We start from the raw sequence: 13321 nt of genomic DNA, 5'->3' as shown, positions 1-13321 counted from the left end.
CATTTTCGATGCAAAGATAATAGTGTTTGAGATGTCTTTATTATGACATAATTGACATAAACAAACACATAATAACCTGTCAGTGTCTTTGTCATGGCAACTTGACATTACAACATAACTTGACATAGATCTGTCATAAACATGAGCTCAAGTGGAAACAAAACTATTTTACATAGTGTCAAAATTTGTACAAATTCATTTGTATGAAAATGTAATATTTTAAAAAGGAGGAGTACACTCTAAACCCTACCTCTAAACTTACCCATTATTGGGGGATGAATCAATCATACTAAAATGTATTATTAAGATTGTACAAATTAATATGAACTAGCCACTAAATTACAAAATGCTATGAGATTGCGTTGGATTGTCATGAGGCCATAAAAAATGTGTCATGAAAATTTTTTGGATTATTGTTTTTTTTTAGGAGAATAAAATAAGTTTGTCATTAATCCCTCATTAAAAGTGCCAATACACAGTCAAACAGTTTTAAAACAGCATAATTAATATTTAATGATATTTAATTATATTTTAATCACAAATTAAACCACTGTTGAGGTCAAGAAAAATATTAATGATGCTGTTCATGCAATGATCATGTTTATAACATATTTATGATATATAATTATGACACTGATATGTTGTCTTGGTAATGTCAAGTAGTGTAGACAGACAGGTTGCGCATTTGTTTATGCCAAATCTCAAACGACACTCTCTTTTCATTTAAACTTAAATAAGCTTGCATAAATCTCCTTAAGCTTGCATAAAATCTCCTTCACGTGTGTCATGACAGTTTATCAACACTCCGTTCAAGTGTTGTAACCTGTAAAACAAGCTTTCATATTGGCATGACTTTTATTATTTAAAAATATGAAATGGTTGCATAGTTACGAGTGCTTCATATTTATTCTTAAAATCACATAATTAATTAGTAAACACTTTAACTTTAAAGGCTTTAGGAATATTCAGGGTAAATTGTTCAGTGTTTGTAGGCTAGAGAACACAATGAATCTGAATGGTTGGCACCACGTGTTTGATATTTTCTATTCTTCTTGTTAGTTAAGTTTAGCTTATAAATCAGCTAACTGCTGTCTAATCATTCTCCTCTGACTCCGGCCTAAAGTTACTTAAATCTACTACCTAATTTTATATATATTTACTTTCCTTATTGATGATGTAATAATGGTGTAATGATGAAGTATTTATTTTTAGCTGTGTAAGGCATAAATAAAAATGGTTTCTGAATCAAGATAAGAGTTTGATTAAAGGTTTGCAAGAATTGAAAGGCTACAATGCTTCATGTTTTCCTCATGAATTTCCGACTAAAAACTGGACAAAAGTTGGTGCAAATTAATCACACTGGATCAGTATGTTGTGTGGCAGGGATTGGCCGTCCACAAAATGACTGTACTGTTGAAAATATCACCACTGTCGAAGACATGGTACTGAGCCAAGAAAACGCATCATGCAACTATCGCACTGTCTGACAGATTGCACAAGAGGCTGGCAATTAAAGACTCTGATATGTAAACATTGCTTTCTTTCTGTGCTTGCTAATTTAGTTTGCAAGTAATAAAATTGAAGCATTCTGTCAATATTTGGTTTAACATAGTTTAACAAGGTAATGCAGTGATATAAATGAGGTTGGGTGGAAAACTTATACACTGCACATATAGTATAATTTAATGTATAATTTTGCTTTATACTTATAAATATAGAAAGAAAAAAAATAAATATATATATATATATATATATATATATATATATATATATATATATATATATATATATATATATATATATAGAAAATGTTATGCTAGAGAATCATTCAAATACTAGTTTTGAAATGACGTTTGTGAAGTAGCAAAGGTTTTTGCTGTTCTAACCGTTACCTGCAGATGTGAATAAACAGTGGAAGAAAGTAATTCCTTGTACAAAAGGGTTTTTGAGACTCTCTGTGTTTGATTTTCTTTTTTATATACTTGATTATGCCGTCGAACTGTTGTATAAATGCAATATCACACTCATAGCAGTGCCGATATACAGCCATATTGCACTGCTACTCATGTGATATTGCTCATATATTTATCTTTTTATATAAATAATTTTTGTTTCTCATAATTTTTTGTCTTTGTATTAGTGTCGCGGACCACAGAGGAAGCATTTTACTTCCTGAACCAAAGTACACACCATGAAGTTTTAGTAGCAGCACGTATGTTCATATTCAGATGTTTCACTTATCATTCTGCTCAAGATACGTTTTAGTCATTCTGCAGTATAGAGACACCTTTTAAAATAACACCTCAATATGGAGACAATCTTGATGCACTAAAAAACATATGGGGACTAGATTAATATATGTTAACACCAATGGAAATGCATTTTTAAAGTAAACATATAAATAATTAAATAGATTAGTTTGTTTGTTAATTTACTGACTTGTGGTTGGCAAAAAAGAAATTATATATATATATATATATATATATATATATATATATATATATATATATATATATATATATATATATATATATATATATATATATATATAATGTAATATATATACACGACAGTTTTTCTTTATATATATATATATATATATATATATATATATATATATATATATATATATATATATATATATATATATATATATATATATAATTTATTCAACACTCATACACACACAAAATGTTTTTTTTTTTTGGACAAAGAAATTTGGTGGCTGAAAATGTATTGCACCCCACTCCGAATGTGTCCTTCATTTTCTGTGTAATGAAGGTTACAACAGATGGATCACTCAATAGATTTTAAATAAAATACTAAAACACACATTTAAATATAAGTATTGCTAAAGACACACATGAAGTGTTTGAAAGATAGATGCAGCCTCTGAATTGAAATTCAGCAATTGAATGTTTTTATGATTGGAAGAACAAACAGTGCTGTTGACTGACGTTACGCACAGCACTGCTTACACAAATTTGTAAGAACCACTTGAAATATTACTATAAACAGACTATTTGTTTGTTTCAGCAGGCATTACAGCAAGGCAAATTGTGACTATGCTAGAAACTGTTCTCTATAAGTTTTTAATATTCATTTATTAAATCATTTGATAATCACTATCAAAAAACTGATAAAACACAAGAGTTTAGTCGATCACATAAAAGGATACAATAAGGTTTCATTGTGTATTTACTAACATGAACTAATAATGAGCAACGCATGTACAGCATTTATTAATCATACTTCACCATTTACTAATGCGCTATTAAAATAGTAATTCATGCTTGTTAACATTAGTCAATGCACAGTGAGTTAATGTAAATGAACAATTAAGAACTTTATTTTTAATAACTAATGTTCACAAACATGAACAAATACCATAACAAGTGTTTTGGTCATTGTTTGCTCATGTTAGTAAATGTATTAACTTACATTAACTATTGTATAGTCTTACCTTTTAGTCAAAGCCCAAGATTCTTAACCACTGCATTGGGGGCTTTGTAAGTGTATAACATAATGTTTACTATGTCAGCAATCCTAATCAGCTTTATAATTGATCTTTTTTCAGAGGGGATGAGTTATGTGCTCTATTTCATCTTTGCTGTTGTGGTGGCTGTAATTTTGTGTCATTGTTTTCATGGATTCTTCAAGAGATACAGGCAGAACTGTAAATCAGGTAAAATATCATTAATACACACACTGATACATATTCATCTTAACACAGTGCATTAAGGATCCCCTAAAGGACGTGGTGGTTGAAAAACAATTAATGTAAAAATCATTTGCATTCTCTTGCAAAGCTTTTGCGTTCTCTTGCAAAGATTTTTGTAGTCCCTTGCAAAATTTGTAAAGTTCAGACAAACACTTCCTGCTCTTTTTAGTTCTTGCAGTTTGTGACATCTCTTAGGATTTCTAGTACATTATGCAAGTGAATCAGAAAGAAATATGAGTGATATACACTGTAAAATGCTGGGTTCAAGACAATTTCTTTGTGTTGTCCCAACACAAACTGATTAAAGAGCCTCTTTTATGGGTTTTTAAAAATGACCTTTCATGCAGTGTGTAACACAGCTCTAAGTGAAGAGAAATATCCAGCTAGGGCTTAAATCTGAAAGTGTGCCATGTTTAAAACTATTGATTCATCTATAAAACAGTCGACTTAGAATGGTTCAAATGAATTGTGGGGGTAACAAGTATTTGCCGTGTCAGCCTGGTGTTCCTACGGAACTCAAGCCCTGCCCATTTGTTGCGCGCACAGACTCAGAAAAAATTGAAACCCCTGACCCCACCCACAAACACAGTAGAAAGAAAAAAAGGAAGACAAACACTGTAGTAGTGTTACATTAACTGCATTGCTTAAATGCACTCCTACATTGGGCTTACACATAAACTCTGCACTCTGACTACTTCAACAATGCTGGGCATTTCTCTCTGTTTCACGCTGAACGCAGTCATCCAATCATAACAGACTGGTTCATTGGACCAATCAGCACTGTTTAGCATCGTGGTAAGAAGGGGTTTGGAAACTAATGAATCGCTAAATGAATCATATGGGAGTTGTTAGGATAATTAGATAAAAATAAATGCATATTATAAGGCAATGGAAGTGTTGTTTGACCTTGCATGCATATCAGACTGTTGTTGAAGACCCCCAACACGAAAATATATATTTTTAACATATAATAGGGGGTCTTTAATTTCACTTTATTGCTTTCACAAATTTAAATGGATTGAACAAAACAATTAAGTTGTCCCAAAAAACCCCACAAAAATAATACTGATTCAGCTAATTTTATATAAGTAGTTTGAACAAGCATCAAAAAACATTTTTAGAGTGTAAATAAGTGAGTTTCTTACAATATCTTTGTTAAGAAACACAAACATTTTGAGTGCAAGGTTTCCCAGGGGGATAAAAAATTGCAAATGATTTGAAAAATATTTTTCTTTTCCCTCCTGTATTTTTTTTTTTTCACCAGTGTGTTTCTTTAGGGGCTCCATAGTAAATATAAACTCTCATTAAAACAGATGAAATCACAGTGGAGGCAGGCAATGTTGTTAGTCTAGACAACGACACAGAAAACATTAAGGCAAGTACATTAATAATTTTAAAACAGAGCAATTAACTTCACATTTTGTCATATAAGTCAGAGGAATTGATCAATTGTCTTTTGTTTAGGATGATCGGCCAACATCGTCAGTAGTCGTCATCAAAGAAGACACCAGTTTTAGGATGAGCTCGATGTACCAGAGCCTCATCAGCGAGAGAGATTCTATCTATGAATGTCTGGATCGTGCCGAGATTAACGCCAGTGACGTTTATGAGAATTTTTGAGTGATGGTAAAATCATTGTTATGCACTGACTCATATTGCTTTATAAAAAAAATGTATGCAGCAGCAGGACTATGATTAAATAAGTCATAACTGAAAATGATTTCATCGATTACTCACTGGTCGCAAACCTTAATGAGTTTTTTTTTTTTTCTGTTTAACACAAAAGAAGATATTTTGATGGAAGCTGGACACCTGTAACCACCGACTTCTATATTTCTATGCTATGAACGTAAATAGTTACAGGTTTTCAGTGTTTTTGGTAAACTATCTATTTAATGGAAAAACTTACATATATGCACTGTTAACAATTTATTGTAGAATCGACAGTAACTTTCTGGCAGCAGTTTGCTAGTAACTTGCTGTAAATCAACAACAGCAAAATACTGTATTTATATGTGAGCACCATTTTCTGTTTACTGTATTGTAAATCTTTACTGTAAAACGCACAGTAATTTAATAATCACAAACAACTTTAAAATACGGTAACATACTCATAAATGTCCTGTAAAATACAGTTAATTTTATAGTAAAATACTTTTTCATTCAGTGTATCATTTAGATTTATCAGAATAAACAATTCCTCTGAGACATAAGTCTGATATACTGCACAATGTGCTGGCACTTGTGTGTTTAAAGCCATTTTGGAAATCAGTGTATTCGAATTTTCCTGCTAAATACATGTATAGATGTACTACTTATTTTACTGCTTTTTTTGTTTCCCCAATTGTTTTCAATATGTAAACCACTTTTTTGAATTGGCATAAGTGTACTGAGGTTCTGGACGTTTATAAGTGAAAGGTGAAAGTAAAAAAACAGTTGTAGCATTTTAAAAATAACGGGGTTACTTCAACAGAAATATGTGCAAATTATAGAGGATCTCAAACATTGGGTTATTTTTTTTAATGTAATTTTTAATCCACCTTTTCAGTTTATTAATATTTTACACAAATTTAGGTTTAAACTCTTTACACACACACACATATATATATATATATATATATATATATATATATATATATATATATATATATATATATATATATATATATATATATATATATATATATTTGTTAAAGTAGAATAGAATTTTGTTTAAATGGATTTAAGCACAGCTGTGTGGCAACAGTGTGTGAATATAGCTAGCCTCTAATGATTAGATAATAAAATTGAACTAATTCTATTTTTTAATAATCACCTATTTATAAATACAGTCAACAGAAACACAGCTCTGAGTGAGAAGCAGCCATCGGGCAGTTTCAAAGAGTTATAAACAAAAATAGTGGGGTATTTTGAGCTGAAAATTTACATACACAAATTAGGGACATCAGAAAATATTTTACATCTTGTTAAAAAAGGGGCATAATAAGTTCCATTTAAAACAGAAGAATTTTGCTACCACAAAAGAAAGCCATGAAAAAAACTTGCATAATGTTGCTTTAATGTACTGCAAATCGACCACTTGTGAGAATGCTGCAAATATTCTTTCATTAAAAAAAAAAAAAACAGTAAAGGATGACATCAAAGCAAAACAAAAATAATTAAAACAACACAAAAATCTGATTATTTATTGTCTAATCTAATGTATCAAGAAATCATCCAAAAGCACTTTACAAATACCTAAAGGTACTTTATCAGTTTGTGTGATGATTTCAGTCGCAATGTATATTTGTAGGTTCTCAAAAAATTTGCCTTCTTCATTAAGCCATACGTTTTTTGTCTTCTTCATTGAGCCATAAATCACTTCAGCATCGCTTACATACTCCAAACTTCACAGTTTTATTTGTATCTGTTTTGCAAAGGTTTTTACAGAGACATTTCTTCTTTTATATTTGCCTGAGTATATATTCCTTTTTTAAATTATTTATTTTTCTTGTTGATTATTATAATTTTTTTAATTGTGGAGGAATGAAATAGATTCTTAAAATTATTAGTCCCCATGTTTATTTTTCCCACAATTTCTGTTTAACAGAGAGAAGATTTTTTTAAACACATTTCTAAACATAATAGTTTTTTCTGACTCTTAAAAAATATATAGCTTAAAGGGGCTAATAATGTTGTCCTTAAAATGGTGTTTAAAAAATGAAAAGCTGGTTTTATTCTAGTTGAAATAAAACAAAAAAGACTTTCTCCAGAAGAAAAAATATTATAAGACATACTGTGAAAATTTTCTTGCTCTGTTAAACATCATTTGGGAAATATTTACAAAATAAAAAAAAATAAAAAGGAGGGCTAATAATTATGACTTCAACTGTAAAGGGTGAAAACTAGGAATTCTTTTAACCCTATTTACTCTCAGTATTGTCTCTCATTAAAAATCTGATTTTTATAAATTCTTATAAATTTGGAGTGTCAAATGTTTCTCGATGAACAATTATCTTGAAAAGTTTCTTAACAATTTCCAACTTCTGCAAAAGTGAACACCTTTGAGCTTTGAAGGTTAAAGTGTTGAACGCAGACAGACAGACTGTTATATCGAAGAGCGTTTACCTGAGCGATGATAGCGAGCCGTACTGTGGCGACAGTCAGCCAGGAAACTGGGCCGAGAGAAACGCCGACGCGCTTCTAAAGAAAGCGTAGCCATTACACTCCCCATTATAGACTACTACTGAAACTACTCCAGATACACTTCAACCACAGCGAGCACAGAACTACAGCTGGCTCAAGAAACTGACGCTCACCTGTCTGTCTGTGTGTTTGTTATAAGGGAGAAAGACAGTTCAAAGAGCCTGAGCTGTGATGACCTTTCACTTAAAACACAACACACACATAGTCTCTCTTTCTCTCTGCTGTGGCCTGATGTGTTTGAAATCTTTTTCCTCTCACACCGAGAGCACTGCACACAGGTGGATATATTAATATGTGAGTGTATGAATAAAACAGTTGAGCTTCAAGACCCCTGCTTTGAGCACAGACCAAAGCGATTAAAAAAACTGCATAGGGTGTTTTGTAGCAGCAGACATATAAGTGTGTGCAGTTTAAGATGAATATTTAAATGTGTACAATATATAATTGGTAAGATTCATGGCTGTATTAGATCAAAAGGGTGCTTCTACTAAATACTGAGCAAAGGGTCTGAATAACAGTGGTGGAACGAGTACTGAAAAATCAAACATATGTAAAAGTACTATTACTTGCCAAAAAAAGTATCTGTTGGTAATATTACTTAAAGTATGAGTAAAAAGTAGACCTTTCAAAAGTGGTCAAGAGTAGTGAGTAGTGAAGTGAAAAGCTAATGTGTTAACATATAATTTATGTATGTGCAAACGTAACATTCTGTAGTGCACTTAGTTATTGCCCAGCAGGCGCACAATGTAATAAGACATTAATATTAGGTTGTGATGTGATGTCAGGTGATCAAAATTCAATGTCTAGCCAACATCTAAGGTCGATCTTATTTTGATGTCCAAGAACAACATTAAAGGATGTTGATATTTGGTTGATTTTAGGTTGTGTTAGAAAATGTCCGAAATCCAACAGAGCCGACATCTTAAATCAACGCTTATAAATACTAACATTTATTCATCATGTATGGCAACCGAAATCCAACGTCTGACAGATGTCATAGTGGTAACGTCCACACAACGTCAAGCTGTAACATTATTAGATGTTGATATTTGGTTGTATGTTAGACATTGACATCGGCCTGACTGACGTTGGGTTCTGATGTCAACCCGATTTTGCATTGTGTCTCCACGATGCTGGGTTACAACGTCAATCTGACACCATGTTGACATCTTGTGCCTGCTGGGTGTTTAAGGCTATTTCATTCATCATACAGAAAACATCCGTCTTCTTCTCATCAGTGACATGCATCTAACAGCCAACCTGATTTTCATTTCCAAAACAAAATGCAACGTCCTCATGACATTTAAGGCCATTTTGGTCATCATCTGTCATCAGTGACATGCATCTAAACAGTCTATGGGTCATTGCATGTGACAATTTGGACATCTTCTTGGACACTTTTAATGCTTCCAAACAGTTTGCCGCAATTATAAATCACCCATGTCTTGTTTCGTTCATTATGATGCAATTTACCACATGTATTTGTTTACCACAAACCGGAGCACCAACAGCTAACACAGGGAGCACATGTAAACCATACAGAAATGCCAACTGACCTAGCCAGGACTCAAACCAGTGACTTTCTTGCTGTGAGGCGACAGTGCTAACCACTGAGCCACCGTTTCATCCTTATATAGAATATATCCATAAGACTTATATATTGTATTTTGAAACAAACACCTCACTGTCAGCCTTGATTTATTTAATGCACATTTGCCGTACATAAGTATAAATGTGTGACCCCTGATCACACGTTAGTTAGGGTTTTAAGTTACTGAGATTTAAACATTAAATGAATAAATAAGCCTTGGTGTATAGTTTGTTAGGATATGACAATATTTAATCCACATAATGCACATTATAAATACATTTGTTACATCAGTGCTCAGCACATACAGTATAAGTACACCCCTCACAAATCTTTTAAATTCACATTTTAATAGGAAGCTATACAACATTACATTTGTGCATACACATTAGATTAGTAAGTTCTGAAGTCGAATCTAGAATTTAACTTATGATATTGTTCCAAAAACTAGAACACCCAAATATCTCTTAAAAAAATATTAAATAATTTATCTGAAACTTTGTATGTTGTATTTTTTTTTGCAATATTTAGCTTGAATTAAATTGTATTATCTTTCAATTTCTAAATATGTTTGGTGACTAAAATATTATTTTAATAAATATATCTGTTTAATAAATCTGTTTTGTTTAAATGCACCAAAATACATTGCCTATATTCACTGAGAAATGGAGAAAAATATTCATTTTTAAAATGGGGTGTACTGTATGTTTACATGTGTTCAAGTGGGTTTCTTCTGGGTGCTCTGGTTTCCCCCACAAGTCCAAAAACATGTGGTATGTGAACTGGGTGGGCTAAATGGTCCGTAATTGGAAGGGCATTTGCTGCATAAAAAATGTGCTGGATAGGTTGGAGGTTCATTCCGCTCCGGCGACCTCAGATTAATAAAGGGACTAAGCTGAAAAGAAAATGAATTAATAAATGTATGGTTACAGTTGGGCAGTTACAAAAAATCTTCATGAAACATGAGTTCAGTTAATTAGTTGATATTCTAATATTTTTTGCCATGACAAAAAAATAAAATAAATAATAATAAATTTGACCCATACAGTACAAATTATTTTTGTCTTAAGCCAAAATATGTGTTTGCAACTTTTTGTGACCGTTTTTTTTTTTTTTTTTTTGTAATGGACTGTGTTGTCCACCACGAGGCGCTAGTGATTCAGTGAAGCACAATCTTATGTGTGTCTCCTCTCTGTCCTGCCCTCATCTGCTGACCGGCTGAAGGCCACTGAAACACGAGACGACAGATTGAGTCGATCTGACTATTTAAGGGACATATAAATGCTTAATTAGCAAGACTTATGATCATATTCTGTTGCCCCTGCTGACGCAGCAGCTTCCTTTCCTGTGCTGCAGAATTTTAAATAAGCCTGTCGACCTGCAAGAAAGTCAGGTGATTTATATATCAGACATTTGCAGAGAAACACTACTTAATTCAAACTAATAATAATAATAATAATAATAATAAAAACTAAATACATAGTCTCAGTTTAGACTTTATAATGTTGAAACTGGATTTTTTTAGGTAGGTAAAAACAAAATCTTTTAAAAGCTAGCTATTTATATCAATATAATTATCAGGCTTTTTTTATTTTACTTTGTTTAATTTTGTAACCATGAAAGAAAACATTTTTTTTTCTCTTCTTGCTACATTCATCAGGTTAGAAATAAACTTTGCAAGACCATGGGACCACAGGAGCACAAGACCTTTGAAATAGTATTATTCCTAATATTCCTTATTCTGCTATATCCAGATTATTCATATTGGACTGTCTCAACAGCTATTTACTTTTAAACAAAAGAATTTCACTACTTGCGAGCTTAGTTTATTGCAGGTGTAGACAGTATACTGTCTGTCACTTATTCACAATTCAAAGTACAGTACAGGATTAGTTAGCTGAAAAATAAACATTTCCCCTCATTCAAGCGGTTATGAACATTTATAAACAGTTATACATTTCTTTCTTTCATTTTCTTTTCGGCTTAGTCCCTTTATTAAACTGGGGTCGCCACAGCGGAATGAACCACAAACTTATCCAGCATATGTTTTACGCAGCGGATGCCCATTATACATTTCTTACATCTATTAAACACAAATGAAGATGTTCTGAAGAAGAAAAAAAGCCATTCATATCTGTATTAGGAACCAAAAATACAATGGAAGTCATTGCATTTGGCAACAGAGATAAGGTTCTCAAGGTAAATGCGTACCTTGGCTCTAAGGGTCAAACAACAAAAAATAAGGTCAAGAATCTTGGTGGGATTCTGGAGTCAGACATGAGATTCAATATTCATGTTAAAGCAGTAACTACATCAGCAAACTATCACTTCAAAAACATTGCAAGAATTAAATGAATTGTTTCCAGTGAGGACTTAGAGAAACTTGTTCATGCTTTTATCAGCAGCAGGGTGGATTACTGTAATGGACTCTTCACTGGCCTTCCCAAAAAGACAGTCAGACAGTTGCAGCTCATTCAGAACGCTGCAGCCAGGTTTCTGACCAGTACTAGAAAATCAGAGCACATTACACCTGTCCTCAGGTCTTTACACTGGCTCCCAGTGACACTTATAATAGATTTTAAAGTATTATTACTTGTCTATAAATCACTAAATGGCCTAAGACCTCAATACATTACAGATTTGCTCACTGAATACAAACCGAACCGATCACTCAGATCTTTAGAATCATATAAACTAGAAATTCCAGGAGTTCAGTCAAAGCAGGGTGAATCAGCTTCCAGAAATGATCAGATGTGCCCCAACATTACATTCAAATCCAGACTTAAAACCCATCTGTTTAGCCAACACAATCTCACGGCAATTCGTAACTTTTTCATTTAGTGGCTAATTCGTATGAATTCGTACGATCTAATTCGTACAATTTAGTACGATTTGCTTATCCGCCAATGACGGTTGGGGTTAGGGGTGGGGTCAGGTGCCACGCCTCCTTTTTTAAATCGTACCATTTCGTACGACTGAACTCGTACGAATTAGCCACTAAACTGGCAAAACGTAAAATACTTACGTTTTCTCGTGAGATCAGGCTGGTTTAGCTGTGCCTTTTAGCACCTTGCTACGTCGGACAGATCTCAAGCTTTCTTTCTTTTTTTTATAGCCTGTTTTAACACATTTTAATTTTGTTTTCATATTATTTTTATTATCTTTTTATGTTCTTATAATTGTCTCATTTATTCTTGTTTATGAAAAACACTTTGAATTGCCACTGTGTATGAATTGTGCTATATAAATAAACTTGTCTTGCCTCATATAAATCATGATTTTTCATTTTGTTGTCTATGTTCTTTAGCTGATGCTTTAACTGCCAGCTTGGTAGCTGGATCATTTATAAATTAAAACACACAACTATGCTATCTGTGTCTAAAAAAAAAAAAAAAAACAACAGTAAGTGACTGATTCTATCTTCAAAATATACTAGCTTAATGAGCTTTCGTTACAACGGTAATACCATTAATCACCCTGTTATTTCATTCTTTGTTAAATCGAAAAGACAACCATTTGTTGTTCTTTTGAATTAATTAATTTTCAAGCACACAGCATGATTACAAGTTTCTTTGTTGGATTACATATAAGTTATCTATTTTATTTAGCCAAAATCACAAGGAAACATGAAAGAAAACATGATATAATAGGCATCAGTTACTCCTTAGGGAATTTGCATTAGTTTCTTTCTGTTTTACTACAGATTCTGCTTCAGTAACAGAATATTTAAATGATAATTGGGACCTACAGTATTTGATTTGACTATGAAGATAAAGAAGTAGCGGGGATTGAAATGCGTCCACTCAATTTTAAGTTTCTGTCTATGG

At 32.3% G+C, this 13321-nt stretch overlaps 1 protein-coding gene across 6 annotated transcripts in view; it reads right to left on the bottom strand.

The window, feature by feature from the left end:
* Positions 1–13321, bottom strand: part of kcnip3a (Kv channel interacting protein 3a, calsenilin) — a 145590-nt gene that overhangs the window by 43435 nt on the left and 88834 nt on the right. The window contains exon 1 of one of the 6 annotated variants that reach the window (XM_009304184.5): positions 7829–8031. The exons of the other annotated variants lie outside the window; for them this stretch is intronic. Within the exon in view, the coding sequence (XP_009302459.1) occupies positions 7829–7934 (106 nt within the window). The 5' untranslated portion in view covers positions 7935–8031. Of the gene's footprint in view, positions 1–7828; positions 8032–13321 lie in introns of those variants that run through there. 6 annotated transcript variants of the gene reach the window in all.

Source organism: Danio rerio, chromosome 8 (genome assembly GCF_049306965.1).
Source record: "Danio rerio strain Tuebingen ecotype United States chromosome 8, GRCz12tu, whole genome shotgun sequence".
Lineage (NCBI taxonomy): Eukaryota > Metazoa > Chordata > Actinopteri > Cypriniformes > Danionidae > Danio > Danio rerio.
The sequence above is the reverse complement of the archived record's forward strand: the minus strand, read 5'-3'. Positions and strand labels throughout refer to the sequence as shown.